This window comes from Canis lupus, chromosome 28 (genome assembly GCF_003254725.2).
Source record: "Canis lupus dingo isolate Sandy chromosome 28, ASM325472v2, whole genome shotgun sequence".
Classification (NCBI taxonomy): Eukaryota; Metazoa; Chordata; class Mammalia; order Carnivora; family Canidae; genus Canis; species Canis lupus.
Window position 1 is genome coordinate 14311100 of NC_064270.1, and position 27455 is coordinate 14338554.

Sequence of the window (27455 nt, forward strand, 5' to 3'; positions counted from 1 at the left end):
AGGTTTGGACTTCAGGCTTCTGAACTAGGGTGCCTTCTTGGGAGACTGCCAGGATCCCCTGACGAAAATCACACCAACAGAGACCAGCTCTGGGACTCTCAAGTTACTGACGGAGGTACAGGACTCAGCACCTGCCCCCCCCCCGCCCCCCGCCCCGCCTCCTGGCCAGCGTGCTCCAGCTTAAGCCTATCCTTGAAGCCTCCAAACCCCCATGCCCCCAGGCCTCTCCAGGCTCCTCCAACACAGCTGCCCGCTCCTGCCCTGTGCTCATTATTCTTCACACTTGGTAGGCCCAAACCTTCTTCCCCACCCTCTGCTCCCATCACCAAATTCTCCATCCTGCAAAGGCCAAGTTCCGGGCACCATCCTGGTCTCGCCAGCTGACTGGCTCCTACCTGCTCTCTCAAACTAAGCCCCTTAGCCTGACTCCCCATCCTCTGGCCCCATCCATCTGGCCTTCTCCTGGCTTGGGCAGAAGCATCCTCCCTAAAGCACGTTCTTTAGTCATCCCTCAACAGGCAGGCATTTCCCTGCCAGCCTGCCCCTCCCCTCCTCCAGGCAACCTTCTCTGACTCCCTCAGCACTGTTGGTGGCACACAAGTCACCATTTGGTTGTTCCTAAGGAGTCACCTTTGTTTATGTCCCAACAGCCTGATCTAGGACAGGACCCACAAGAAATGCTGATGGGGACACAGGCGCTCCTAATGCCTGACTCCATGGATTCTCCCTCTCCTCCACCCACCCCCACCCCCTTCTGAGCTCAGGAGCTGATTCAGTCTGGCCCTGTCTAAAGAGCAGTTGACTTGCCTTTCTGGACTCCCATTCAGCTCCCATCTCCATCCCTGCACGGATGGAAGAAGGCAGGCAGGGACTACAGCAGCTCAGACACCAGGAAGTCTGAATGTCAAGTGCACTTTATTGGGCTCCTGGGCCTTCAAATGCTGTCCTTACCAAGCCGGGGTCACCCCCGCCCCACAGCTCCAGCTGCACAGGAAGCAGGCCGGGTAGAGGAAGTACATGGGGAAATGCTTTCTCTGGCTCCAAAGGGTCTTAGGTGATGCTCCACCACAGCTGTTTGCCCCTTCCCTGCAGCCCTCATCCCACCCCCAGCAGTCAGAGCCTCCTTGGGTAGGGAAGTAGGGGTGTCTGGGCCTTCAGCACAGGAAGCTGGCTTCACACCAACACCTGTTCTTGCTTAAAATGGGGGCAGGAGGCCTTGTACAAAACTCTAGCAGGGGGCAACGATGAGGTAGAAGGATGGCAGTTTTCTCCTGTGGAGAGGGAGCCAGGCTGGCCCTTTCCCTCAGGCCCAGGTGGCTGAAGTAGTGAGGTTCAGCTTGCTGAGGCTGGCCAAGTACTGGATGGCCACGTGGGGCAGCTGGTCCAGCTTGGCGTCCCCTCCCCTCCAGCCACGGGTCACCAGTCCCGCTCTACTGGTTCTCGGTAGGGTAGGCCTAAAAGCCTGAAGACATCTTTCTCAGTGGGGGTGGGCAGCACTCGGCCAGGCCCCACCTTGAGGCCTTGGGTGTCCCGAACCACAGAGGTGCTGAGGGCATGCTCTGACAAGCTCATGCCCTTGGTCTTGGCCAGGGCCCGCATGGAGCGGTTGAAGTGGGCAGAGCCAGTGAAGTAGAGCAGGGCACAGGCGAACTCGCTGTAGGGCACAATGATGATGTCCAGCCGTCGGTGCCGCCGCCCTGGCCCTGGGAGCCGGCACACACCCAGGTACTTCTGCTGCTGGCCGTTCTCCTCCTGACTCACCAGGTCATCTGTCAGAAACCCTAGCACGACATCGGAAGGCTGCTAGGAGGGTAGAGAGCCAGGCCTGGGTTGCCCTGTCCTCCCAGGTCTCTCCTGTTTATCCCTAGGTCCTCCATTCCCAGTTCATGAATTTCATTACTGGGTGGCTTTGCCCTCTCTGGGCCTGCCTCTTTAAACCACGCATAGTCATTCCTCCCCGTGTCCCCTACAGTGTCGTAGACAGGTGAGGTGAAACTCAATCTGCAGGCAGTATTGAGCACCTGACTGGAGGAGTGGTGGACTGTTTCATCTCTTCCCTGAAATGGCTCTGGCCACGAGGGAGAGGTGGCATTCTCATGAAGCAGCCTTCCCCTGCTTCCTGCTTAGAGCTTGCAACTCCGAGGCTCTCCCTCCTGGGAGTTAGTTACCCAGCCCCGCATTGCCCCGGCCAGCCTGCTCACCCAGAGATGGAGCTTATACCTTGTCGCCGAAGGCTGTCAAGGAGACGACTGAAGATGCCCTGGTGAGACTGGCCATCCGGGTGAGTAAGCAGCACGTCCACATCACCACAGGTTGCCTTCCCCCGTCGGTAAGAACCGCATGCCACACATAGCAGCCCGGGGTTGAAGGCCTGAGCTGATTTCCGGACCTGGGGAAGAGCAGGGGGCAGTGGGGAGGGCCTGTGGACCTCAAGCCCTGTAAGGAGTGCCTTCCCATGGCAGTACAAGAGACTTCCCTGACCCAGGAGCCCATACTTCCAGCTGATACCCTAAGCCAATCCCTGGATTTGAGACACAACCCTGAGGGAAAGCCTCAAGGAGCAGATGCCAGAGGTCTACCCTGGGGAATGGCAGTTCTCCAGCTTTGCTAGGACAGAAGAGAAGAAAATGTGCTCTCACCACCAGACTCAGCCTGAAGAGAGATCTAAGAGGTGTATACTCAGATTCTGATGGAAGGCACTGATCTTTTCTTCTAGAGCTCTTTAAGAGCAGAGAGACACACCTTCTTTTGGCCCTTGCCCCAACCCATGTGCCCAGGTCTGTCCACTTAGGACAAAGCACAAGGTGCCCGTCTGCCAGGTCTCAGCAGCCCCAGGTATAGATTTGGAGCTAAAGGCAGAGTATGTGAGTTGGGGCTTGAGGCCTGAGCAGGTGGCTAGCAGGGTGCCCTGGCCCAGGCCTAGGGGGAAATGGAGCACAGGAATACAACTGTACCTATAGTAAAGGAAAAGAAAAAAAGCAAAGAGGAGGCAATTCTGAGCTAGTGCTCACACTCTTACTTGGAAGAAGGAGGCTCGGCATGGAGAGGGAGCCAAGAAAGAGGGGGCTGTCAGCAGAAGGATCATCCTCACTGAAGGAACTAAGCCCATTAGCCTCTGCCCCAGAGACACGGAAGCCTTTCATATGCAGATGGCCTCCACGCCTCTACCCCAGGACACTGAGGATTTCTGGGACCCTGGATACTTTGGCCAGGACACCTCAATTCTCCTGACAGGCCAGGCTCTTCTAATCCCCTCACTCCCTTCTTGAGCCTCCCTACAGGCTGGGAGGAGACCTAGGATGAGTAATCCCATCAAAAACTCCTAAAGCTGGAGCCCTTAAATGCCAGGTGGCAAGCCACCACTGTTCCAATGGGCTGGGGGCTGGAGGCTCACTGGGACATTCTCCGTGCCTGGACACCGTGGCTGAGTGACGGTGTCATCACTAGCACTGAGGCCTCGTGATGGGTGGACAAAAGAGCCTGTCCATCCATCCTGCACCAGCCTCATAGTCCAGTAGCCTGAATAGAGTTGGAGGCTGATTTCAACTAAGGTGGGCCAGGAACTCTATAGAATCCTACCTTATCAAAACCTGATCCCAAAGTAGCAGATCTTGCCCACAGCCACCAGCCCCTAATCCTGATACCAACTGAACAAATGATATATCTAACCCCAAATACATCCTAGTTTCTAATCTAGGTTTTTGATGAATTTAATCCCTAACCCAACTCTAACCTAATGTTGGCCAAATCTTATTTTTAGGACAATGACAAATCTTAACTAAAAGCAATACTAAGAAAACCCTACTCTTAATTTGGGCCTAACATTAATTCAATTCAACCTAGCTTTCCTCTGACCCCAAACCTGATTGTACTGGCACACTGTCTCTATACCAATTCTAACCCAAACTCTGAACCAGCCTCAGGTTGTGGGGAGTAAGGGAGGGTCCTGTGGAAGGTGTGTATGTCTGGAGATAGGAAACTTTGTACAAATTTTGGAGACAAAGGGTCCATAGTTTTCATTGGGTTCTCAGAAAAGTTTGTGAATCAAAGAACACTAAGAACCTCTGCCCTAACCTACTCTGACCTAACCCAGTTCAAACCCCAATATCCTAAAGTAGATCTGACCATAATCCATCTCTAATCCAGCCCTAACATTAACCCAGTCCTAACAGAATTCCAGGATCTAAGCCAATGCTTACTGACCCTAACCTAGACGCCTGGTGTTACAGCACTTCCTACTAAAGCCACCCACCCCTCCAGCTTCAGTTTCAATTGGTCCTTTCCCCACTGGTCTCAACCGCTGGTGTCCCACAGCTTCCTCTGCCTGGCTCCCCAGCTGAGGGGTCACGTGTTCTTGGCTTCCAGCCAGGCCCTGACCTTATACCAAGGCCTGGCTCTCCTTACTGTCTGCTCAATCTCTGTAGCCTCCTCCCGGGGTATGCGTTCCAGGAAGTCATCATAATGCTTCAGACCAATGGCCTGCTGGGTAGTCAGGGAGGCCTGGTTGCGGATGTCTTCTAGGGTCCGGTAACCCTGGAAAAAGAAACCAGATGAGGAGGCTATGAGCAGCTAGAACCAATGGAGAGGCAGTGAATGAGCACATACACAAGGCTTCCATCACCCCCAGATTCCAAGGAAGGCCTGAAGAAGGACCAACCCCAGGAGTGGTTGCATTTGTAATCAGTGGGACCCAAGAGGAGTAGGAAGCATGGGAGACACATCCCAATCCAGCCCTGCCACAACACTAAAATACTGGCTCATAAGTCCATCAGTCTGAGAGATTCTGGGCATCACCAGGTTGGGGAAACCACTGATCTGGACACATAGCCCTGAGGCCTGGTCTTCTTAGGAAGGCCCTTACTAGTCAGGGGGAGAGAAAAACACACTTCTTGTCTCTCTGCTTCTATCACAAATTAATGTCTTGGGGCTATCAGACAACAGGGCAGGTCTGGGAGCCTGGAGAGGGGTCTCCATGAGCCCTAGTCCCCCTCCTGGTTCATTCCCATCAGAGCACAGGGTACAAGAACTGTGGGGCAGGACCTCTAAGAAAGAGCAAAACTAAGGTGGGTGCTGGGACATAGTGTGACCTGTTGGTACCACATCTGGGCAGTTTTGGTTCCGGCTCCCCAGATGTTGGAGAAGAGCTCCAAGATAGGCACACTCTCACTGATATGGTCCAGCTTCCGCAGATGCCCGCTCTCCAGGATTTCTACGATTTTCTCGGCCATCCGCTTTCCAATCCCGGGGATACCGAAGGCCTCCTGGGGGAGGAGGAGGCAGAGGCAGGAAAAGAAGAGTGAGAGGATGGGAGGTGTACAGCCAGTGGTGGGTTAGCAGACTCCTTTAGCACGTATCTGAATAAAAGCCAGCTTGGTCAGTTGGCAACTGATGGCTGTGTAAAGCCTGGGCACAAGTGAAGATGAGAAGATTGGATGGGCTGGGCTGGGTCACTTGTCTTTTGGCTCTCAGAGGGATGGGGGTCAGCACGGGAAGCAGAGAAAAGACAGCAGTGTGACACTAGTCACCAACATCATGGTAACAACAAGGTGGGGGAGGCCTTTCTGAGCCAGGTCCTGCACTGCAGGGAGCATCACATTTGGTCCTCCCAGGAGTACCTGAGTCCCTCACTAATCTTAGTTCCTTTTCATTGCTCAAACAGTTTAAGTAACTTGCCTAGAATCACACAGTGAATGATGGGAACCAGAATTCAAACCGTGGTCTATTGGCCTCCAGCGTCTAACCTTTATAAAAACCTTTTACTATGGAAAAAAATCCACAGTAGAGAACAATATAATGAACCCCCAAGTACCTGTCACAGCTTCTATAATTATCAAGGTTCTGTCAATCTGCTTTTATCCATCTCCCTGTTTTATTTCTTTTGTGCAAGTCTCAGACATCATAAAACTTAAGCCCTCCCCACCTCCTCCCCACTTGTGACTGATGCCTCCACCAACCTCCAGCCAGTAAACAGAGAGCACCCCATCTCCCTGCATCCCCGCCCTGGCCCGCAGGTACCTGGTAGGAGGTGACAGGCTTGTGAAAGCTCTTGAGGGCATTGATGGCCTTGGCATAGCCCAGGGCCCTCCACTTGTCTCCTTGAACACTGTAGGCTTTGGCTAGCACTTCTAGCTTCTCTGTGATGTGAGGGTTGTGGTTGACTGCCTTCTGGCTCGAAGGTTGTGCACAGACCCACTTATCCAGGCCCTTAGGGGCTGGGCGAGGGTCATCATCTCCCTCAGGGTGGGTGGAGTAGTGGCCACTGATAAGGGCTTCGAGGTCAGCTGCGCTAACCTGGGTCTCTTCCCCATCACTGGTTTCAGCATCAGAGCCAAGCTTGAGGTAGGGAAAGAGAAGAGATGATAAATTCATGCCCCTGGCCCCCAGAAGAACTCTTCAAAGGTGGGGCTGAGTCTTCTAGTCAGACTCAGGAATGAGGCTGGGTCTCTTGATTCAGACCTGGGTCTCCTTAACTGTGGGGCCATGTTCCTTTAGGCTTCCCCCAGTGCCCAGCCCTAGAAGCCCCTAAATGGTAGGTGTGCCTGGGCAAATGCAGGCATGATGAGTGCTGGGAAGAGCCAAATGACTTCGCAATAGAGATCCTTCCTCTTTTAGGGGCCTGGGATTTTCTGAACAACCACCAGGCCCTCCCTGTTCCTGTGACCTAGTTTCCAGGGGAAGGGAGCTCTGAGGGCTGGGAGGCTCCTGACCTGAGCTTGGGTGCTCGGGGCCTCCTCTGTCCTCTGGGGAGGAGATACAGGCCTGGTGGCAGAACGAGGAGGAGTGAGAGCTGTCTTGAGCAGAGCCTCATGGGATCCTGGAGGAGCAGAAAATTCTTGGTCTGCCTTGCTGAGCTGTGGTTGGAGCCCTGGGTACCTGCAGGGATGGTGATGGCAAGTTAAGACCCCAAAGGCCTGGCTCTACCCCTGCTCCCAATCTTCTACTCTGAAATCTTGTTTTTTCTGATTAAAACAATAAAAGTTATTTTTAATAACCCAAGAAGAGAGTTCAAGATGCTGCCAGGAAACACTTGAGGAAGGATTGGGGTGGGGGGAGGTAGCTCACCTGCTGGGGATGCAGATGCTGAATCCTGCCGTGTCCACCAGCCTTCCTTCCTGCAGGCACAGGCTCAGCCAGGTGGACTTCACCAGCTGAGCACCCTGGGGCAGCTGGGACAGTCCGACGAGGCGGAGGGCTCGCTCACCGTCCATGCCTTCATCCACCACGATGTGAGTGAGCCCTGAGGCATGGGCAGCACATATCTGGCCACCATGCTGGATAATCTGCTTCTCAAAGAGTTCTGCTCGGGCTCGCCCAATGCCACTGGGCACAACATGTGCCCGCAGGGAGCTCAGCCACTCTGTGCAGGGGACATCCAGATGCTTATTGTCATGACTGATGGATATGATTCAAATGAACCCAAACAATCGTTTTCCTTCCATCCAGACAGCCAGCCTTCTGGGGATTCAGCCGCAAGCATACACTTAATTTCCCCATGAACCCTCACTTGATGTAAGGGGCAAGGATTTCAGTATGTCCTGTTCCCTCATGTAAACTAGAACAGTGCCTAGCATATTGTAGGTATCCTGCATATGGATTCATTTGATCATCTTTACATTCAAGTATTAAGAGACATCTACGTCACACAAGGCATAAGGCCATATGTCTTGCCATTACAGGCCTCACAGTGTAACAGATATTCCCCTCCCCCACCCTGCCACATGAGGTGTTGTCATTTATTTGTCAACTTGGCTGCAAAATAATGTAACTCTGGGGACCTGAGTTTCCCACCTTCAGGCAACCTCCTGGAGAGCAAAGGAATCTGCTGGTCATTTCCTTAGGGGCCAGAGAGTATTTTCTGATTAACAGAGGTCTAGGGATGGGTTAGAAAATAACACAGCCAAGTGGCCTGGCAAAGACTGGGGCCCAAGCCTGGTACAACAGATACACAAACCAACCTGCAGGCCATGGGTTGGCAGAAATCAGCTCTACTATCTGATTCTAGTCATGAACAATATAGGAAGCCTAGGGGTTCAAGTACATGAGGGCTCTGAGGGTGGATCTGCTCACCTCTTTCTTCTTCTCCACCTTCTTGCTTGGGAATCTTTGCAAGTGCTTTTGATGATGGATTGGCATGAATTTTCCTCCTTTTGGGAAATGCCTTCAAGATGCCCCCAGGGTCCATTGGGGTATTGGCCAAATCACTGCCTTTCAGTTTTAGGTTTGATCGGGCCAACTGTCATGTGGAAACCCAGAACTGAGGTTACCCAACCCTTTGCCTATGGAGGTGCTGTCTCTAACAACCGGACTTTGGAGGCAGTACCTCAGTTCCCCTAGGGGTCTCCCAAAACCCAGCTGAGCTTCAGCAATTTAGCCTAGCACTTACCAGCCTTTCAAAGTCAGAATACTGGGGGATATAAAGGGAAGAATGGGACTATTGAGGAACTCTGGAGGGGTACAAAATGATACTCCTCAGATGGTTGCTCTAAAGAGTCAGTGTAGTGTCTGCTCTGCAGCATCCCACTTTGAAAGGGCTTTACCAAAAGGGGATGCCAGGCTAGGAAATGGAGCTACATCTTTAGAAAGGGCTTGGGCTCCCAAGAGGATTGACGGACTTAGATGAATCTGCATTTAAATCCCACATGATCTTCCTCTACCCCATCACAGGCCCGCAGAGGAAACCCTCGGGGTGAGGGTGTCCGGGGGGCGGGGGAACGCCCTACACCTGCCCTGGTGGTGGGCCTCTAGTTCGGGGGAGCTCAGCCCCGCAGCTGCGGGGAGACGGGGCATGGCCACAGCAGGTGTTAGGGCGCCTTCCGAGGCTGGGGGGAGTCTCGGCCTCACAGCTGGGGGTGGAGACGACCCGCAGCTGTGGGGTCCCCGCCGCGTCCCCAGCTGGCGCGCACCCAGGGACTCCCAGCTGGGGGCCAGAGGAGGGCTGGAGGGTCTGGACCCTGCCCTAAGGACCGCTCCCCCCGCCGCGATTGGGTCCGCGGTGGGTCAACCTCGGACCCCGCGGCTCACCCGCGAGCCGGCCGGAGTAAACCACTTACCAGAGCAGCCAATGAGAGCGGACGAAGGGCGTGGCGGGTGGGAAAAGGGTGGGGGGAGGGAGGCCAAATGCCCGGAACACCTTCCGGGTCGGCCGGAAGTGACCGTAGGCGGAATGGTTGCCATGGCAGCGGCCGGTCGCGCGGCTGGCTGGAGGGAAGATGGCGGTAACCGGCTGGTTGGAGTGTCTGCGGACCGCCGAGAAGACGGCGCTGCTGCAGGACGGTAACTCGAGGCCCCCCACGAACTCCCTAGTCCTTTCCCCCAGGGCCCAGCCCTTCGGACTGGGGCCTCCGCGAAGGGCCTTCGAGCCTGGGACGGCCGAGCTGAAAGGGCCGCGGCTGCCAGACGAGGCCCGGTCCTGCTTTGGCAGATGAGGAAACTGAGGCCCAGAGCGATGACGTGACTGGAACACGCGCCTCTGGACACCTCCTAGTTCCCTCTACACCACTTCGCCCCGCTCTGAGTTCTGTTCCTAATAAAAACTCCTTTCATATTCGTTATGTTATTTGCTCCAGACAGCTGTCCCAAGCAGCTCTTTAATTTCCACCCCATTTTACGGGAAGAGGAAACTGAAATTGAAGAGGGTTTTAGACCAGCCCTAGCCCGTTGTCCACTCGGTAGGGTTCTGTTGCTGAATGCAGCCTGGTGTCATTGAAGAGGTGGGGAGACCTGGGCCCTAGTTACTACTCTGCCATTAAATCACAGCTTCTTTATTTGCTTGGGCCTTATTTTCCTCGTCTGTAAAATGAGCTGGATGGGCAATCTCTGATGTCCTTTCCAGCTGTCATATGTTTGTAAGTGAACTTCTAAATATTCCCTGGGATCTATAGGGAAAAACAGCAAGGGCCCCAGCGCTGTGCCTGGGAAAGGTGGGCATAGGGGTAAGGAGTCCTGATTTTGTCTCACTCTAGGATTGGCGGGTGTAGGACCCCCCATTGCCGCAGAAGTCCTTTCCTGGACGCACTTGGCAGCCAGATGAATTAGGTCTAAATTCATGTAGCTTGAGGATACCAGCTGGAAGCACACATCCATCCATCCACCGGAGGAGGCCAATCAGGGAAGCTTGGAAATTAATATCACCTGCTCATTTGCTCGTTCATTCACGCAGCATTTAGGGAGGCTTTTACTATGTGCTAGGTTGTGTATTAGAGCAGAGAATGAAAAAAAGATATGTAAATAAATGTGTGTTAAGTAGACGTTGGGATTTTCTGTAAAGTGTATGAGAGCACGAAGATGGAAATGATCATCTCTTTGAAAGAAGACCTGACAGAAGAGGTAAAGTTTATGGGTCCTAAGGAATTAATGTGTTTGCTAAGTGTAGAAGAGGAGATGGCTGTTCTAGAAGGAATGACTCACATGTAAAAAAAAAAAAAAAAAAAAAAAAGGGCATGGAGGTGTGAAAGTATATGGCTGATTACTAGGGGAAAACAAAACATTTAGTGAGGCTGAAACAGTAACAGTCACCTAGCCATAACCCCCCACACTGTCAGGTACCAGGTGCTAGGATGCAAGGTGAATAAAAGTTCTCTTTTCTCAAGGAGCAGTGAGGAGAAATGGTGGGAAATGAAGGATTTTAAATAAATTGGGTATGTTGTGATAGACCTTTTATGCCAAGCTAAAGATTTTGGACATTATTTTCATAGGACAGTGGTGTCTGGTTTTATTATAAGAAATAGATAATATAGAATTTACCATTTTAATGATACAGTTCTGTGGCATGAAGTATATTCATATTGTTGTGCAACCATCACCACCATCCATCTCCAGCACTGGATCTCTTCAACTGAAACTCTGTACCTGTTAACACTAATTCCCCCATTCCCAGCCTCTGGCAACTACCATTCCACTTTCTGTCTTTATGGAATTGATTATAGCAGGAACCTCATGTAAGTGGAGACATACAATATTTGTCCTTTTGTGACTGGCATATTTCACTTAGCAACCACTTATTTCAACGCCCATCTATGTTGCATGTATCAAAGCTAAATAACATTCCACTGTATGTATGCATATGCCACATTGTATTTATCCATTCATCTGTTGATGGACAGATGCTTCCACTTGTTTAGCTATTGTGAGTAGTACTGGACTGAACATGGGGGTACAAGTATTCGAGTTCTTGCTTTCACTTCCTTTGGTCACAGGACAGTTCTTAACAAATATTACATCATCTAGGATTTTGTTAGGTTTTTTTGTTAGTAGCATCCACAACAATGCTGTTGGTCTTTTTTTCCCCCAAGTCAAATAATAATAATTAATGTTAAGTATATGGATTGGATACATCTTGTCAAACCTCTCCTATAGATTTACTTTCCTGTTGGGTATGTGGAGAATATTACCTCCCTCTCACAAAAAAAATCACTGCTATTGGTAGTGAGAACCCAATACTCTTGAATTTTTTTTCAGGAAGAATTGATGCTCATTATGGAAATATGAAAAATAACTAAAGTCACCTATCAACTACCATCTAGAGATAATCATAATTTACATTTTTTAAAAGATTTTATTTATTAGAGAGTGAGCAAGACTGGCAGAGGCAGAGGGAGAAGCAGACTCCCTGCTGAGCAGAGCGCCAGATGTGGGGCTCAATCCCAGGATCCTGGAATCATGACCTGAGCCAAAGGCAGATGTTCAACAAACTGAGCCACCTAGGCACCACCATAATTTACATTTTCATGCATAAACTTTCATATTTCTTCATGCATGTACAGTCATATATATATATTTTTTACCAAAGTATACTAATAAAATTATGTGTGTGTATATATATATACACACACATACACATATATAGCTATAAAGTAAATATGTGATAGAATAAAATACAGATAATTACAACTCCTGGGTAGTAACCACAAAAGAAAAACCAGTTGACTGTATAACAAGCAATTATTTGGGAAAGCCCACTTCAAATAAAGTTAAAAGGCAATTGAAACAATATTTGCAACATATAAAACACATGGTTAATATACATAAAGCTCAATCAGATTAGTAAAAAAAGAAGATGAATACCCAAATAAACTAAGGTCTAAATAGGTAATTCACTATAAACAATAAACCCTTGGAACAGTGTTCAGCCTTACAGATATTTAAAGCTATGCACATTATCCCAGTATGATTATTAGAGTATGGGTTTTGGCCTCAAATGAGCTTAAATCTAGGTCTGTCATTTCATAGCTTTATGAGCTTGGACAAGCTACATGACCTGTAAGCCTCCATTTTCCTCATTTGTGAAATACAGGTAATGGGGTCACATTGGATTATTGTGAGAATTAAATACAATAAAACATGTAAAATGCTAGGCCAATAGTAAGCACTGCATCCTTCCAGAACTCAATATGGACTCCAGTGGGAGAGGAGGTTCAGGCCAGAAACCTTCAGCTGCTCATAGGCAGCACTTTTTACCCCACTCCTGACAGGAAAACCCCTTCCAGCTCTATGAGCCATCCAAATGATTTGGAGTGGTATACCTAGGGACGTGCTGAGAAGCTCTACAAATTTGGGGCATGAGTTTCCCCAGCATACAAATTAAGAATGACTCAAGGGAACTATGTCCAGGAGAGTGAATTAAATGGGAAAATGGCTTGGGAGATCAGATCCAGTTGCAGATTTTAGGTAGTGACTCCTTTAACTGCTCAGGGTCCTTGGGACTCTTATTCATCAAGTATAGGTTGGGTAGCTGCACCCTGTTATTCGGCTCACTGAGGAGCCTACCTGTGTCAACTCACCCATTTGTAAAAATAGGGAAAATTACATAGTCACTTAAAAAATAATTATGCTATATAGGTGGAATTATAGCTATATAGATGGAAGGCTAGGAGACTCCCCTGGATTCTTGCAGGGGATTCTTGTGAAAGTTGAATCAGTGTTCATTCTCTCAATTAATATTTAGTTGAGCTCCTAATATGTGCCAGGTACTGTGCTTAGTGTTAGGGAAACCAAACCATAAAAGTGGGATAAAAACCCTCCTATAAAGACAGGCAGTAATCAATGTATATAAATCATACTGAGGCAAATGCTGTAAAGAAAATGTAAGAGGACTAACATGTGGCTGTGTGCTAGGAATGGCTTAGAGGCATGCAGAAGGCACAGCAATGGTGTGTCTAGAAGGAGTGCTTGGTCAGGAAACCCAGTTCAATATCCTGACCACATAGGCTTGGTTTTAGGAACTGAGGATAGAAAGCTAAATATGGCACCGTTCCTAGGGAGACAAGATGCTCTTAAAAAAAGTATCATACTATGTGATAAATACTCCACTATGGATATGAATAAAGCAGTAGGGAGATCCAAACGAATACAGAAGTGATGAATTTTGCCAAGGTGGCTAAAGAATTCTCAGTGGACTGACATTTGAGCTGGATTTTGAAGGGCAAGGAGTTCAGCAGGAGAATGGAGCTTTGCTGGTAGAGGGAACAGCAGAGCAAAGACCCCATTTAGAGAAAGCTGCATAAAAGAAAGGTGTCCCAGGGCATGTCTTACAGTGATGGTGGCAGTAGTTGGCAAGGAGCTCATGGGCAGCTCTGGGAGGGTTTCTTGTGCTCAAGTCCAAGGCTGTTGGTGTTTCCCAGGAAAATCCCTTGATGTGCAAGTTGCAAGGTAAGAAGAGGCTTGAGGGTAAGGCACTCTCTGCTTTGTGTGTAGGAAGAAGGAAGGTGCACTATTTGTTCCCAGATGGAAAGGAAATGGCCGAAGAATATGATGAGAAGACGGGTGAACTACTTGGTGAGTGACAGGGCCTCCCAAAGGCCCTGAGGAACACTTGGGGTAACCTAAAGCACAGGTAAGCAATTCCAGCCTTAGGCTTGAGGGAGGAATGAGCACCAAAGGTGGAAGCCAGGGAAGACTGAGGCCCTCAAGGCAAGATTGTTCCTGAGAATAATGTGAGGTTAGAGCTGGACACTGGAGGTAAGTTCCACCTGACCCCCAGACAAATGAGAGTGTGAGGAAGTCTTCTGTAGGGAAACTGTCGGGAAAGAACTGTAGACAGAAGGCAGAATTGGAAGTGATCCTCTCTGCCAGGCACAGTGAATGGAGGTAAGGGCAGGCTTTAACTGCAGTTGTATTGCTCGTTTTCTAAAGCCACAGCAGGAGCAAGCAAGCAGCAGCAGCAGCCAGTACTGACCTGGCCTCAGAGGGGGCGCTGTTAAATCTGACCCTTGGAAAATGTCTGAATCAAAGTGGATTGGGGGTAAAAATGGGGATTTTGCAAGATGGTTATTTTCATTCCTACAGCTCTTTTCCTCTAAGACTAGGCTCGTGAATAAGGGGTCCAGCTCAGATTTCTGAGAATTCCTTGATTTGTCCATCCTCTGTACCTAGGTATGCATATCAGCATTAACAGACTTCCCAGAGCTAGGTGGCTGCTGCTTTGACCCAGGGTCGGAGGCTGTCAGCAGTGGGAGTTGGTCTCTTTATTAAGTTCCACCTGAAATGCTAAATCCAATGGTGGAATCATGGGTTGGGTTATTTTCTTGTCATTATTCTTGACTTTAATTTCTTCCTGTGCCTGATCGACAGGTAGTATTGGCAAGGGAATTTTCTTTTTCCCTTTTTCTGACAGCTCATAAATGTCTAGAACCGACAACACGGATTACACTGGTTTGCATTTTCTTAGTCTCCAGTCTTAAAATGTGTGTCCTGCGCATGTTCAGTCGTAGAGTGAAGTGTTGATCCCTCCTTATTATGAGCTGCTTGGGCTCCAGTCCCAATTGGTTTAGTCTGGTGCTATTAAAAATCTTGATGTGTTTAGCATATGACACTGATTTGGTGGAAACCAATACAGTAGTAATATCCTCACAATGCATTGTAATTTATAGCGCTCCCAGGGGGTGACAGCCTTGGAATGCCTAACAGGGGCGAGCTTATGAAAGCAGAGGTCACGTGAGCTAACCACCACCATTGCCAGGCTAGAGACTAGCTGCAGTTCCTCCCTGCAGCTCCCAGCACCACACCTCTCCTCCACTCAGAGCAAATAAAATGCCTGTAGCTGCTGTGGCCATAAAAACAAGCAAACAAATAACTCCTGGCCTCTTAGTTGTGCTTGGACGTGAAATTAAAATGAAAAACAAGTTCAGGTACCTTCCTCTGTAGCATCCCACATTAACCTGTCACTCTTCTCAGCAGATGGGGAGTAGACAATCGCCTACAAACTCCTTTTTTCTTAGAAGCTGAAATGGAGATTCATAGGAGAACACTGGCTAAAGTTTACCTAATAATGATATTAATGTCATAACTTTTATTAAGGTACTATGCTAAGTGCTTTACATGAGTTACCTCACTGAATCATCCTCATTACAGCCCAATGAGGTAGGTACTGTTGTGCCCTTTTACAGTCGGGGAAAAAACAGAAGCTCTAAGAGGTTAAGCACCTTGCTCAGAATTCCATAGCTGGTTAGTTTCTGAGTTAGGATTTAAGCCTAAGTTTGCCTGGTTAAGAGCCCATGCTTTAATGCACAACAACATACTATTGGGAGTTGAGAATATTTAATCCTGCCTTCTTACTAAGTTTTGTTCTCCCCAGAATGACTGAAGCAGGGGCTGGTGGGAGCAAGACAGAGATGGGCAGAAGGAGCACCCCACTCAAACCACTGGGCCCTTTGAACAGCTGAACCTTCTCTTACTCATGTTCAACCACTCACCCTACCCCCGCCAACTGCCCTTGCAAAATTATTATTTATGTATAAACAGTCTCAGGGCCCGAACTAGAGCTTGAGCACTCTATGAAGTAAAATACGGACAGGGTTATTATGGCCATAAATGAGAATTAAGTTTCCATTTTTCCAGTTCACTATACAACTTTGGTAATTCTCTAAACTGGTTTTCTGTTAGAAAAACCCAGAAAATAATTTGCCAGTGGTGCATCTGGGTAGGACAGAGTCCTTCCAGTTGGTGTTAACAAGCATAGTGGTGTCATATTTTTTTCAACCGTCTCAGTGCTATTCATTCCCACCCCGCACAATGAATGCTGTATGTAGTCATAGAGGAAAAACCTGAAGGGCCCCATAACAATGATCGGAACATCAAACCAGCCCCAGAAGAACACAGCATGTCCAGGGGGGCAGAGGCTGAAGGGCAGGCCATCCCCCAGCGATTACATTTGGATTACTGGCTTAATCTGCTTTGGTATTTGACCGCCAGCCTAACCACCCCAGGCTGCATTTGGAGGATATTGAGCACTTTCATCCCTAAGCACTTCACTGGCTTTATAAATGACCCACTCGATTCCCTTCAGCCTCCTCAGGGATGGGACGTGGCAGCTGTTTAATAGCCACAGAGCAATGTTGCAGTGTTTTAGGGCAGAAAAGAAGAATCCTGCATCCAGTTTAAGCTGCAGGGAGTATTTAGGAAAGGGGAATGTAATTATCCGCATTGGAAGCAGGCCAAGGCTTGGAGCTTTGGGGAAAGAGGCCTTTAGGACCTCCACTTTCCAGCCCACCTGAAAGATGGGCCTTCCTTTAAGCAGTCTAGGACATCAGCCTGCTTCCTGCTGACTTAGGAAAAAAGCCCCCAGGCACTGCCTCCTTCATATATTCCTCATCAGACCCTTTAGGGTCATTGAAAGTCTCCTTTCCAAGGACTGGCCCTGGCTCAGCTGGGAAGAAAAGACAGCGTCCCAGGGAGCTACCCTACACACACTAGTTTGAGTTTAACATATAATCAAATCAGAGTGACAGCAGGTGGAAACAGTCCTCTGTTGCCACAGGAACTGTCCTTGAGTTCAGGAGCAAAGACAGGATGAGAAATACAAGACGAAGTGTATTTGCACGTGTGCATTCGAGCTTGTATACATGGAGAAAATAACAAGGACTTCACCAAAACTGTTTATTGGATCTTATAAGGGAATAAGTAGGGAGACTTTCTTCTACATTCTACCAAAGAATTTAATCCCAAGGTGTTTAAAAAGAAAGAAAGCAAGCAAGAAAGCGGTGAAACAGCCAGAAGGCTGGCCTCCAGTTAAGCGAGGTATTACATGAATAGATTTGGATATACTCCCGGTCACAGTCCATTCACTTAAGAGAGTAGAAATATTTGTGAAAAAAAAAAAAGTTGCCTATAAAGCATATTTCCAAGTTTTACTCTTCCTTATTAATTTTCATTATAAACTTGGAAATGTGTTTCTAGGGAGAATTTTTGGCCCTAAGACGTAATAAAATCACACTGCAGAATGCAGCAGACCTTATAAAAGCACATATTCAAGGGAAAATTCTAATTTTATAGCACACTTTTGTGTTCAGCTTGCATGCCTTACTTGGAGCAGGGAGGGTATTTGGGTTTGGCATAGCTGCTCCAGAGGTCTCGAAGAAACCCATCCTAGAATCCTACTACAAGTCTCACCCCCTCAGCCCAGAAAGAGAAGTGGATGGGAGCAGCTGCAGCAGAACATCAGGCACTTTTTGACCCATTTAGCTCCTTCCAATGGCTGTGGGAAGGCTGCTGGCCTTTTGCAGCACTTAGGGTGCCCACCTAGAGGATGCCAATGTGGCAGGAAGGGAGAGGAGCCCAGGGGTTATAGCTGGAGGAGAGGGGAAGGCTCCCCTGCTGTCATGGCTGCACCATGAGGACATGGATGACTGGGATTCCTCAGTATTCTGGCTGGGGTTCTCAAGTAATGTCCACTTAACTAGTTTTTCACTTTTAATTTCTATACTGTATGTACCTTAGGGGAAAAAGAAAACAATTTATGTAAACATGTGGTTTGTAAAACAAGGTAAAGGGGATTCCTGGGTGGCTCAGCGGTTGAGCGCACCTGCCTTCGGCCCAGGGTGTGATCCTGGAGTCCCGGGATTGAGTCCCACATCGGGTTCCTGCATGGAGCCTGCCCTTCCCTCTGCCTGTGTCTCTGCCTCTGTGTGTGTGTGTGTGTGTGTCATGAATAAATAAATAAAATCTTTAAAATAAATTAAATAAAGCAAGGTAAAATAGAGATTATTGTTTGCATTATAAAAGGATGAACCTACTCTACAAAAACAAATTCATATGAGATCTTCTGTAAATAATGCAGTTAAAATATGGTATGAACCTAAAGTTTTGTTTAAATACAATTCTGGGGCTGTTGTTTTGAGCCAGGTAGAGCTGAAATGAGTGAATTCTTCATTTTGACTTTCTAAATCATGAGACAAATCTGCCTGTCAGCTTTCATCTTTTTAATTTACTTTTCCTTTGCACATTTGCAGAGAGAAAAAAATGCACCTCAACTCTGACTTGTTGGGATCTGCAATTTCCCTGTTACTAGTGGCTACCCTTTTCCTAACCAGCACACCTCTCCCTTGCTTGAAATCACACCTTCTTAACTCCACTCAGCTCCTTTCAGAGCTTTGTTCCAATCCCTTTGTTTGAGTGCCCAGAATACAAGCTTTCCAGGTTATCCAATATCGAAATGCTCTGCTGGGATTTCAGCAGTTGTGAGGTCCTGGTCAAATGGACAAAACTGGTGTAAAGGCCTGCCGCGCCTGCTTTTCTCCTGTTCCAATCATCTAACATGACATCATTGATTCAGCAGGAAAGAGCAGAGTCCCTTCCTTCCCTGTAATCCCATTGCTTCCTTCTCTCCTCAGTGAGAAAGTGGCGTGTGAAAAGTGCCTTGGGAGCCTTGGGCCAGTGGCAGATTGAGGTGGGAGAGCCAGCATTCCTGGGAGCAGGGAGCCTGGGCCCTGAGTTCATCAAGGAAAACAATGCCAATGTATGTGTTATCTGTCGGGTGTCTTGAGGGGGGCTGGGGTGGAGCCGGCTGCTGGCTTTGGAGGGCAAATACGATGTCTTCTTCACCACCTTGTCTCCAGTGTGCCTGCCTGGATACAGAGCTCTAGAAGTGTTTGCTTGAATGAATACCCAGAGGGTTTTGGCTTGGTCATCCCATGACAAGGGCTCCAGGCCTGGAATGTCACAGCAATAGCAGCATCAGAGGGGAGCTGTGGGGAAGAGCTGAAGGCTTCCTGTTGTGTGCCCCAGGTGGAGTTTTGCAGAGCAGGGAGCCATCTCTTGCTTGCCCTCACCAAGAGCAGTCTTTAAGTTGGATATGCCTTTTGTAGCCCATCTTCATGCGCAAGGACACCAAGATGAGTTTCCAGTGGCGGATTCGAAACCTCCCCTACCCTAAGGATGTCTACAGTGTCTGCGTGGATCAGAAGGAGCGCTGCATCATTGTCAGAACAACCAACAAAAAGTAAGTGGTGTGATGGGCACCTGCTACCTGTGTATGAGCACAGTGTGGGGTAGGGCTTGACCTAGGGTTGGTGCTCAGACTGCTCCCCACCTCAGAGGGCAGAGAAGCCTCCTCTTTCAGCCCAGGGAGGGAGGAGGCTGCACTAAAGCCCCAGAAGATGCCAAGAGCTAGAGGGCTTCCTTTCTGCAGGAGCTGCTTGAATAATGTAATCAGCTCCATCAGGGCAGGGAAATAGGAACAATGGATGTCTGGTCCAGTACCTGGCACATACTGGGGTTTTAACAAATATTTGTGGTGTACATGAAGGGACAAGGGACTCACCTGGCCATTGACTTGTGATCTTAAGTGGTTCTGCTATAAGATTATTATTATTCTGACCTCCTGGCTGGATCCAGTCCATGGTGAACTTGGCCTAGTGTCATCACTGTTGGGGGCTGTCAAGGAGCCATGGCCTAGAGGGCCCCCCCAGCTGAGGAGGCAGTTAGAGGACTTGAAAGTACTAGTCTGGGAGCAGCAAACCTTATACCTCTCTAGACTGAGGGCAGTAGGCAGGTACTTTGGTCTCCTGGAAGCATCTTGCATTCTGTTTCAGAAAGGGTACCTGACTTCCCTTTTTTTTGTTTGTTTGTTTGTTTGTATTTTTAATTTATTTATGATAGTCACACACAGAGAGAGAGAGAGGCAGAGACACAGGCAGAGGGAGAAGCAGGCTCCATGCACCGGGAGCCCGACGTGGGATCCAATCCCGGGTCTCCAGGATCGCGCCCTGGGCCAAAGGCAGGCGCCAAACCGCTGCGCCACCCAGGGATCCCCCTGACTTCCCTTTGTTTCTCTCCTTGTGTTCGCTGGGGGCAGACAGAGGGAAGGCAAAATATAGGGTTGAGGAGACAGAAGGTAGCCAAGGAGGCGACTTGATCCAGGTGGGGCTGCTTCTGGCCTGACCATCTTGGAAATTGTTGATCCTATTTAGATTTCCAGAGCTCTGATCACAGAAGAACCCTGTAATGAGCTGGCCTCGACCCGGGCCAAAGGGATTGTAGTATAAGACCAATTCCCATGAAATATACTTGAGGTATTTTTTTTTTAATTTTATTTATTTATTCATGATAGTCACAGAGAGAGAGAGAGAGAGAGAGAGAGAGAGAGAGGCAGAGACACAGGCAGAGGGAGAAGCAGGCTCCATGCACCGGGAGCCTGATGTGGGATTCGATCCCGGGTCTCCAGGATCACGCCCCGGGCCAAAGGCAGGCGCCAAACCGCTGCGCCACCCAGGGATCCCTACTTGAGGTATTAAAACAGGAGGTTTTATGAGTTACTGGTCCGCAAACTGAAGCCACCCAGCATGCCTTGTGGGTGCTAAGCTTGGGCCAGAGGTGCCACCATCCATCCATTGGTTTTCATGCCAGAAGGAGGACCCAGCTCTCTTTCCATCTCCTCAGAGGGTGTGGTGCCAGCCTCCCCTCCCATCTCCCTCAGGTCCATGAGGCTCAAAGGGAAGCAGAATAGCTCCCAGGCTTCCCCAGTGCAGCCTTGGGTTCTGCCCTCCGTTTATGACCCCTGGACCCTATCGCTTTGGCAGGGTTAAGGGGATGGGGAAGGGGTGGAGATGAATGAATTAATTTCAAGATTATTGCTCTACATGCAGCCAGCAGCCCCTGCAGTGGGCCTTGTCTATAAATATAAAGTCATAATAATAAGGGTTTGCGTTTATAAAGCACTTTGAAGCCCTCAGATAAAAGGCAGTTTATTCCCGTTATTGTTCTCATCATTAATGGGAGTCACTGCCTAAAGTGGAATTTAGCAATTTCAGACAACAGAGAAATTGCCTTTAGGAAAACAAACTCCGTGCTTCAGCAAGCATTCCCTGGCGTAAGAGGCCCTGGGTCCAAACTGGGAACAAAAGTGCTTCTGATAGCACTTGAATCTGCAGCCTAGCAGTTTGTGGAGCTGGCTGCTGCCTCCCTTTTGTCCCCCAGAGGTCACTGTCGAATACAGATATCAGGCAGAAATGTGATTACCAGGGAGTGAGAGGAGAGAGGCTAGCTAGCTCACCAAAAAATTCATCTGCTGGCAGATCCTCTGGGTCCCATCTGCTGCTCATATCCAGCCATAGGTGGCGCTGTTGGCCAGGAGCAACATGGCTGGAAGCCCATTCCTGCGCTCAAGGTTGGGGGATGACATTTTTGAACTGATGAGTGAAGCCAGGTGGGATGGGAGGAACGCTCCTGGAGGGGGCAGGGCTAGGGCTGGAGGCTGGACTCCCACAGAGGGGAGAGGAGTATGTGATTGCCCACTTCGGGGTCCACACTGAGCCTCTGGTCCAGTGGACCTGCCTGGCTCAGCCTCGCCTCTCTGCCAGAGGTTAGAGAGAAAGGCCAAACTTTTAACTGGTTCTTTCTTGAGCTTAGTAGCATTTTCATCTCCTACTAGGAGCAGTAATGTGTCTTATACCTTTACTACCACTAATTAACGCAATGGTTATTCTTTTGAGCAGGATACTCAGTTTTTTCAGGATGTTAAAAATCTGTCTTTTCATCACCACACCATCCAGTGTTGGGCAGGGTACATGTTTTCATTCTTGTATTATATGTTAATGATTATATAAATATGTTTGTAAAGTCAGCATGATGACTTCCTTGGAAGGGAAAGTTAGCGACAGTTTAGATGGCCAGGCATCTGCAGTACCCACACTGTGGCATCTTTCTCTGATTTGCCTTCTTCCATTGCCTTCTGGTTCTGTGCCTGCCTGAGTTCTAATATTCTGGAATGTAAAAGCCAACATTACTAGTAAAAGCCAACATTCCTTTATCCATACCTTGTCTCTGAAGGACTGGGTTGGCCACTTTTCTGGAAAGGATTGATTCCAGTGTATCATGTCCTTGGCCTTAGGTATTAGTGAGGGAGTGGATGAATCAGAGAAGAAAGAAAGTGCTTTTCTAGGATCCCAGGGTGGTACTCCCTATTCCTGATAAGAATGTCTATTCAGAAAGAAGGTTCTTAGCCTCAGCCTAGAAGCTGGTAGCTCTAAGTGGAATGAACCAGGGCACTGGAGTGGGAAGATGTTGGCTTAAGTCTGGCCTCTGCCACATATTAACTTCAGTATTTTGGGCAAGGTTTCCTCAGGTGTCACAGGAGAATACTCATACCTACCTCACAGATTGTTTGGGCGATTTGATGAAATCATAAGTATACAAACTTCCAGCACAGTGGCTGTGAAGCATGAAGCATGTCTATAGTAAGTCTTTGGAAGTTGGAACGTGGCTGATTGGACATTGGTGACACTGACACTGTGGGAGGTGTTAGTAGGCATCACTAGAAAAAAAGGATTCTGTGGTCGAATAAATTGAGGAAACTGGATTAAACAAGTTTCTCTTCGGTAGGACTTAACAGCAGTCTTAGTCCGTGAATGTGCATCGTGAGTCTAGGAAGGACTGCTGTGGGCAGGGATGACCGGTTTGCCTGGAGCTGTGATGTTTAAGAAAGAAGGGAGGTTTGTCTACTGCTTTTCCAAGGGCAGGACTGGCTAGAGGCTTCTCCGGACCCATCTGGTCAAGCCTGTGTGCTGGTATGCAGGGCGCCCCAGAGCAGTGTAGGGTGTGACCCATGTGACTCTCCACAGAGGCCTTGCTTCTACTTTCAGCCTCTCCTCTGAGTCTCTCAAGGCCTGGCCTCTTGTGCCCTTTCTCAGTTTACCACAAAGGAGGGAAAGGACTGGAAACTGGGAAGGGGATATAGTAGGAGAGTGGTGGGGTACTATAGATTAACTCCAGAATAGCCAAAATAAAAAAGCCATCCTTTTGGCAGTTTCAGGGAAGGTAGAGTTGGCCTATTCCAGTCCCTTGGACAGTGACTAGGTTCATCTAGTTCCGTGACTAAAGTTCATTCAGCTTCTTTATTAGAGGAAGAAACCAGAGCCCAGAAGTTAAGTGACCTGCCCAGGGTCACAGGCCAGGACCAGGAATTGTCCTGAAAGCCTTTGCTTCCCCATGTCTTTCGAGAACTTTTGACATTCAGAAAGGAGAACCGATGTGTTCGAGTGCCTGAGGGACCTGTGGGGTGGTTGGGTCCTAGGGGAGGACAACACCCTCACACCTCCACCCCCATATCTGCCCCATCCTTGGAGAGCAGGGAACCTAGACCAGGGCATCTGTTACTCTGAGAGAAGATGTGGAGAGATGGAGGGGTCAGGAGGTTTGGGGAGCTATTACTTGTAATAGGGGCCTCTCCACTGACCAGATCTGTGACTCCAGCAAGATACCTGTCTCTACCACAGTTTTCTCTTTTGTGAAAGAGGATAATGAAAGCAACCAGCCTGAAGGGTTGTTTTGAGGATTCAATGTGTATAGAGCAGTGCCTGACCCTGAATAAGCATTAATGAACATCACCTTTCATTGTGTGACTGAGACTGAGAGCAGTGATGGGACATGGGAAGAGGGGAGTGACATGCGTCCACCCAAAGCCCAGGAAGCACTGTACCGTGAGGGCCTAGCTTTCAGCAGAAACAACAAGATCTCCTGAGGCAGAGATAGGGCCTTCTCTTTCTTCTTCATCCTTAAATCCCCAGCTCACAGCTCAAGGCCTGGGACATACCTGATGCCTAAAGTCTTGTTTGCTGCCTCCCTAGGACTGCCTGGGGCCGAGCATTCTGACTTTTCTGGAAGCATAGTGGGTCCCTCTCTAGTCCAGGTACTGGTGAGAAAGTCAAGTATGGTTCCTCTCAAGGAAACCCCAAGGCCAGGGAATGGAGGTGAGAAGGGGGTGAGCCATTCCCTGAGGAAAGGAGGCAGATGTCCCATACGCCCTTGAACACTGGCCCTGGGGAAGGTTGTGTAACCTCAAGCATTCACTAAATCCATTCATAGACTCCACAGACAAAGCAGAGCCTCTGTGCCCACTCTGCCTCCATCCCCTCACTTCACCTCACCGTGTGGTAACAGGTGACAGGGAGGAGGCAAGCCCCGCACCTCAAGTTCCCTTTGAGTCCAAGCCCCCCAGGTTTCTTTTCTCAGTCCCAGTGTCCCATCCTGGGGACCGTGGTTTGCTGGGGCTTCACTGAGGGGATGCAGGTGTGTCCCTGTCCCACCCCAGTGCACCAGCCAGGCAGGCAGAAAGGATGTCCCTGCGCTCTGCATGGTAAGGCCTCCCCCAGGCCCCATTGGTTCCTGCTGCTCTCCAAGTGCTGCTGCTTGTGTGTATTTGCAGGGAAGATGTTAACACTTCCTAACAAGCCTTTGTGTTCATCTAATCTGTGCTGTTTAACCTTTGACTCCCCCTATTATCAGTGTCTGCCACCTTTGCTGGCCAGCCCAAGGGCCTCAGGAAGAGCCCTCGCCCTGGCCGGCTAGGAGAACGAGGCAGCATTCCATCCTGGTTTTGCAGGCAGATGGATCGCTTTTCCCTGGGGCAGAGCTTTGGGAAATAAAGCAAGCTTGTTGTGCCATTAGGATCCCCCAGCCCCCACTCCTTTTGAACTGTCAGCCTTTAAGTCAACATTCTTTTCCTCCTGTGGGTCCCAGCACCTTGGCGGGGAGTGGAGAACCTGGGAGGAGAGGGGCCCAAAAGCCTCTGCGAAACTGAGGGTTTCGGGCAGGAGAGCAGGACAGAAGTGCTGCATTGATGTCAACTCTGAGTCCCTGGGGCATCGGGGCATTTGAATTGAACTTGTGGTAGCTGTCACCATAAGGACCAGGCCCCTCTGAAGTATTAAAAGCCTCATCCTCTCCGGGGCCCCTCACTTGAGTTTGTGTGTACCTGCCGGCAGCATTTCCCTCCCCAGCCCACACAACCACTACTGGAGCAATGATGCCATGCCTGGGTGACAGATCTGACAGCTGCTAGCCAGAGCCTAGGCCCCACTTCCACCAGGGAAGAAGCCAAAGAAGCCTCTTCCTAGAGACGAGGTGCTCTGCTGAAATAAACACTCGACTAGGAGCAAGGAGCTTTAATCCTGACCCCACTGATGACTGGATGTGAAGCCAGACAAAACATGTTACCTCTTTCTTTGGTGAAGAAGGTCAAATTTCCTGTAAAATGAAATCCAGTTGTACACATTGTGGACTAGGTGTTGCCCTTTGGGTTTTTTGGGTCTGTTTTTACTAAACAGGCTCGTTAATCTCTGGACTATCATCTTGCAGATGATAGAGACCTTGTGTGAAAATGAAGGCACGGCACGGGGCATCTCAGGGCCAGCAAGGTCGCCTGGAGCCCCAGAGGTCCAGCTTCCAAGATGAGTCACATGGTTTGTCTTTCTAGATTTCTCCTTGTGGATATACCTCCCTCTCTGGCCTACAAGCAGAGTTAGGCCCACAGGGCCTTGAGAGACCCCAAAAGAGGAAAAAAGTAGTTGGGGTCTTCAGAGAAGGTCCCATGTAAAGGCAACTATTGGTCCCCAACTTTGGGAGCCAACCCTAGGTATACTTACTCTGTCCCTTGTTCTTGGGGTACAGAGAAGGCCTGGCCTGACTGAGCTGTATATTATAGGAGGCTTCTTCTGAATGTCTCTGGGAGTCCTGACCCTGAAGGATGAGTCATTCTAATCCTTGGTCTAATAAAGTAACCATGATGGGTCCTGCACTTCACTGCTGGCCTGGCCAAAATGCCTTTCATTCATCCCGGTGTGTTGTTGTTGTTTTTTTAATATTTTATTTATTTATTCATGAGAGATACAGAGAGAGAGGCAGAGACATAGGCCGAGGGAGAAGCAGGCTCCCCATGGGGAGCCCAATGTGGGACTCAATCCTGGGACTCCAGGATTGTGACCTGAGCCGAAGGCAGACGCTCAACCCGAGCCACCCAGGTGTCCCTCATCCTGGTGTTCTAACTGGCTCCCCTTCTTCCTTTTTGGCTCTATGGAAGGTATGGAAGAACTATGTAGATATTTGGCACCAGAGGGCCTGCTGCCCAGTCATTGGGGGTCACCTTGTTGGATATCCTGGTGATCTCTTGGTCTTCCCACAGGTACTACAAGAAATTCTCCATTCCTGACCTAGACAGACACCAGCTACCTGTGGATGGGTCCTTGCTGAGTTTTGCACATGCCAACTGCACCTTGATCATTTCTGTAAGATTCACCCAGACTTCTTGGCCACTGCATCAGGGAGAGGTTCCTTCTTTCCCTGCCCATTTCCCACCCCATGGAAGTGTCCCCAGTTTCAGCCCCAACTCTTGGAGTGTGCTTGCTAGAGAACAGGCATGGGGACAGCGGGGTAGGGTGAGGGTGCTCAGCTGATCTTAGAAATCACAGCTGGAAGAGGAGAGAGGGTGGAAAATCACAGGACTGGGATTCTGGTGGAAGGCTCCCAGCCAGTCATGTGACCTTAAGCAATTCATTCAACCTTGTAGGCATCAATTTCCTCCTTTTCAAATAAAGGGATCAGAGGAGGCCCCGAGTGTGTATGTAGGAGGGGAGATGTGGCTGAATGATGTCCTCTTCCTGATTTCACCCACAGTACCAGAAGCCAAAGGAGGTCCTGGCAGCTGAGTCAGAGCTTCAGAAGGAGCTAAAGAAAGTGAAGACAGCCTACAGCAGCGATGGGGACTGTAAGACCCAGTAGCAGACCATCCTTGAGCCTGCAGCGTGGTGGGTGGGTGAGGCTCTTCCAGACTTTGCAGCTTGGGCCTTTCTGGTACAGGGGTACCTCCTCTCTTCCAAGAGCTGTCCAGGCTCTGTGAGAACTGGGCTGTAGGGTGTTCCTAGCCCTGATATCATGGTCTGATCTCCCAGTAAAGTCATTCTGAGTCACTGTGCATAGACTGCCCTCTTGTCCACTTCTCCACCCTCCTTTTGCCCGGGAGGGTGCTGGTGAGGGCATTGTCTTCAGGAACCTTCAACATCAAGCCTTTCACATAAAGGGGGAGGCATGGGTCTTAGATGGAGCAGAGGTGGGGGAGCCCCGAGGCCCATCCTGTTTGCATAAATTCATAGGAATGCTAGCTAGGCTGGCAGAGACCTTGTGCTATCTTAGCTTGCAGAAGGGCCCTGATGAGCTCCCTTAGGTGGGGTAAGGTAAAGGAGAAGTTTTTGAAACACAGAGACCCTGGAAATAGCCCAGGATATTAAGACATTGTGGGTGTAAAGGCAGAATGAGGACCGTAGCATTACAGAGTGCGTGTGTGTTGGAGTAGGGTGAAGCAGTGTTATTGCAGATGGGCAGTAAGTAGCTTAGCTCCCCAACAGCACGGAGCCCTTCCACCATCCCCTGTCTGCTGGGGCCAGAGGGGTGAGTGGTAATGAGAGGTTCTG

General features: G+C 49.3%; 2 protein-coding genes across 7 annotated transcripts; one reads left to right on the forward strand and one right to left on the reverse strand.

The window, feature by feature from the left end:
• Nucleotides 1-896: 896 nt before the first annotated feature.
• On the reverse strand, nucleotides 897-9180 carry POLL (DNA polymerase lambda). Of its 5 annotated transcripts, none has more exons than XM_025466977.3 (9): nucleotides 9051-9180; nucleotides 8068-8233; nucleotides 7063-7357; nucleotides 6708-6873; nucleotides 6016-6333; nucleotides 5088-5261; nucleotides 4405-4533; nucleotides 2221-2389; nucleotides 897-1781 (listed from the first exon to the last, which is right to left on the reverse strand). In XM_025466977.3, exons 2-9 carry the CDS (start codon nucleotides 8180-8182, stop codon nucleotides 1417-1419), a joined length of 1731 nt encoding a protein of 576 aa, XP_025322762.3. In that variant the 5' UTR covers nucleotides 8183-8233; nucleotides 9051-9180; the 3' UTR covers nucleotides 897-1416. The 5 variants fall into 5 exon arrangements, with proteins under 5 accessions (XP_025322762.3, XP_048958956.1, XP_025322761.3 ...); XM_049102999.1 differs by having other exon boundaries at nucleotides 897-1800; XM_025466976.3 differs by lacking the exon at nucleotides 9051-9180 and adding an exon at nucleotides 8384-8897.
• On the forward strand, nucleotides 9140-26959 carry DPCD (deleted in primary ciliary dyskinesia homolog (mouse)). Of its 2 annotated transcripts, XM_025466981.3 has the most exons (6): nucleotides 9140-9273; nucleotides 13693-13773; nucleotides 18606-18730; nucleotides 19080-19213; nucleotides 26171-26273; nucleotides 26662-26959. In XM_025466981.3, exons 1-6 carry the CDS (start codon nucleotides 9210-9212, stop codon nucleotides 26764-26766), a joined length of 612 nt encoding a protein of 203 aa, XP_025322766.1. In that variant the 5' UTR covers nucleotides 9140-9209; the 3' UTR covers nucleotides 26767-26959. The 2 variants fall into 2 exon arrangements, with proteins under 2 accessions (XP_025322766.1, XP_025322768.1); XM_025466983.3 differs by lacking the exon at nucleotides 13693-13773 and having other exon boundaries at nucleotides 9142-9273.
• Nucleotides 26960-27455: the final 496 nt, after the last annotated feature.

Bases quoted from the DNA above. Each gene is read 5' to 3' on its own strand.
- POLL (XM_025466977.3), bottom strand. From the start codon at position 8,182: ATGGACCCTGGGGGCATCTTGAAGGCATTTCCCAAAAGGAGGAAAATT. The intron at 7,358-8,067 runs GTGAGCAGATCC...TCCCCTGCACAG, and splicing joins AGGTGGAGAAGAAGAAAGAG to AGTGGCTGAGCTCCCTGCGG. The intron at 2,390-4,404 runs GTAAGGAGAGCC...GCTCTTCCCCAG, and splicing joins CTACAGAGATTGAGCAGACA to GTCCGGAAATCAGCTCAGGC.
- DPCD (XM_025466981.3), top strand. From the start codon at position 9,210: ATGGCGGTAACCGGCTGGTTGGAGTGTCTGCGGACCGCCGAGAAGACG. The intron at 13,774-18,605 runs GTGAGTGACAGG...TTCTCTCCTCAG, and splicing joins GAAGACGGGTGAACTACTTG to TGAGAAAGTGGCGTGTGAAA. The intron at 19,214-26,170 runs GTAAGTGGTGTG...GTCTTCCCACAG, and splicing joins GTCAGAACAACCAACAAAAA to GTACTACAAGAAATTCTCCA.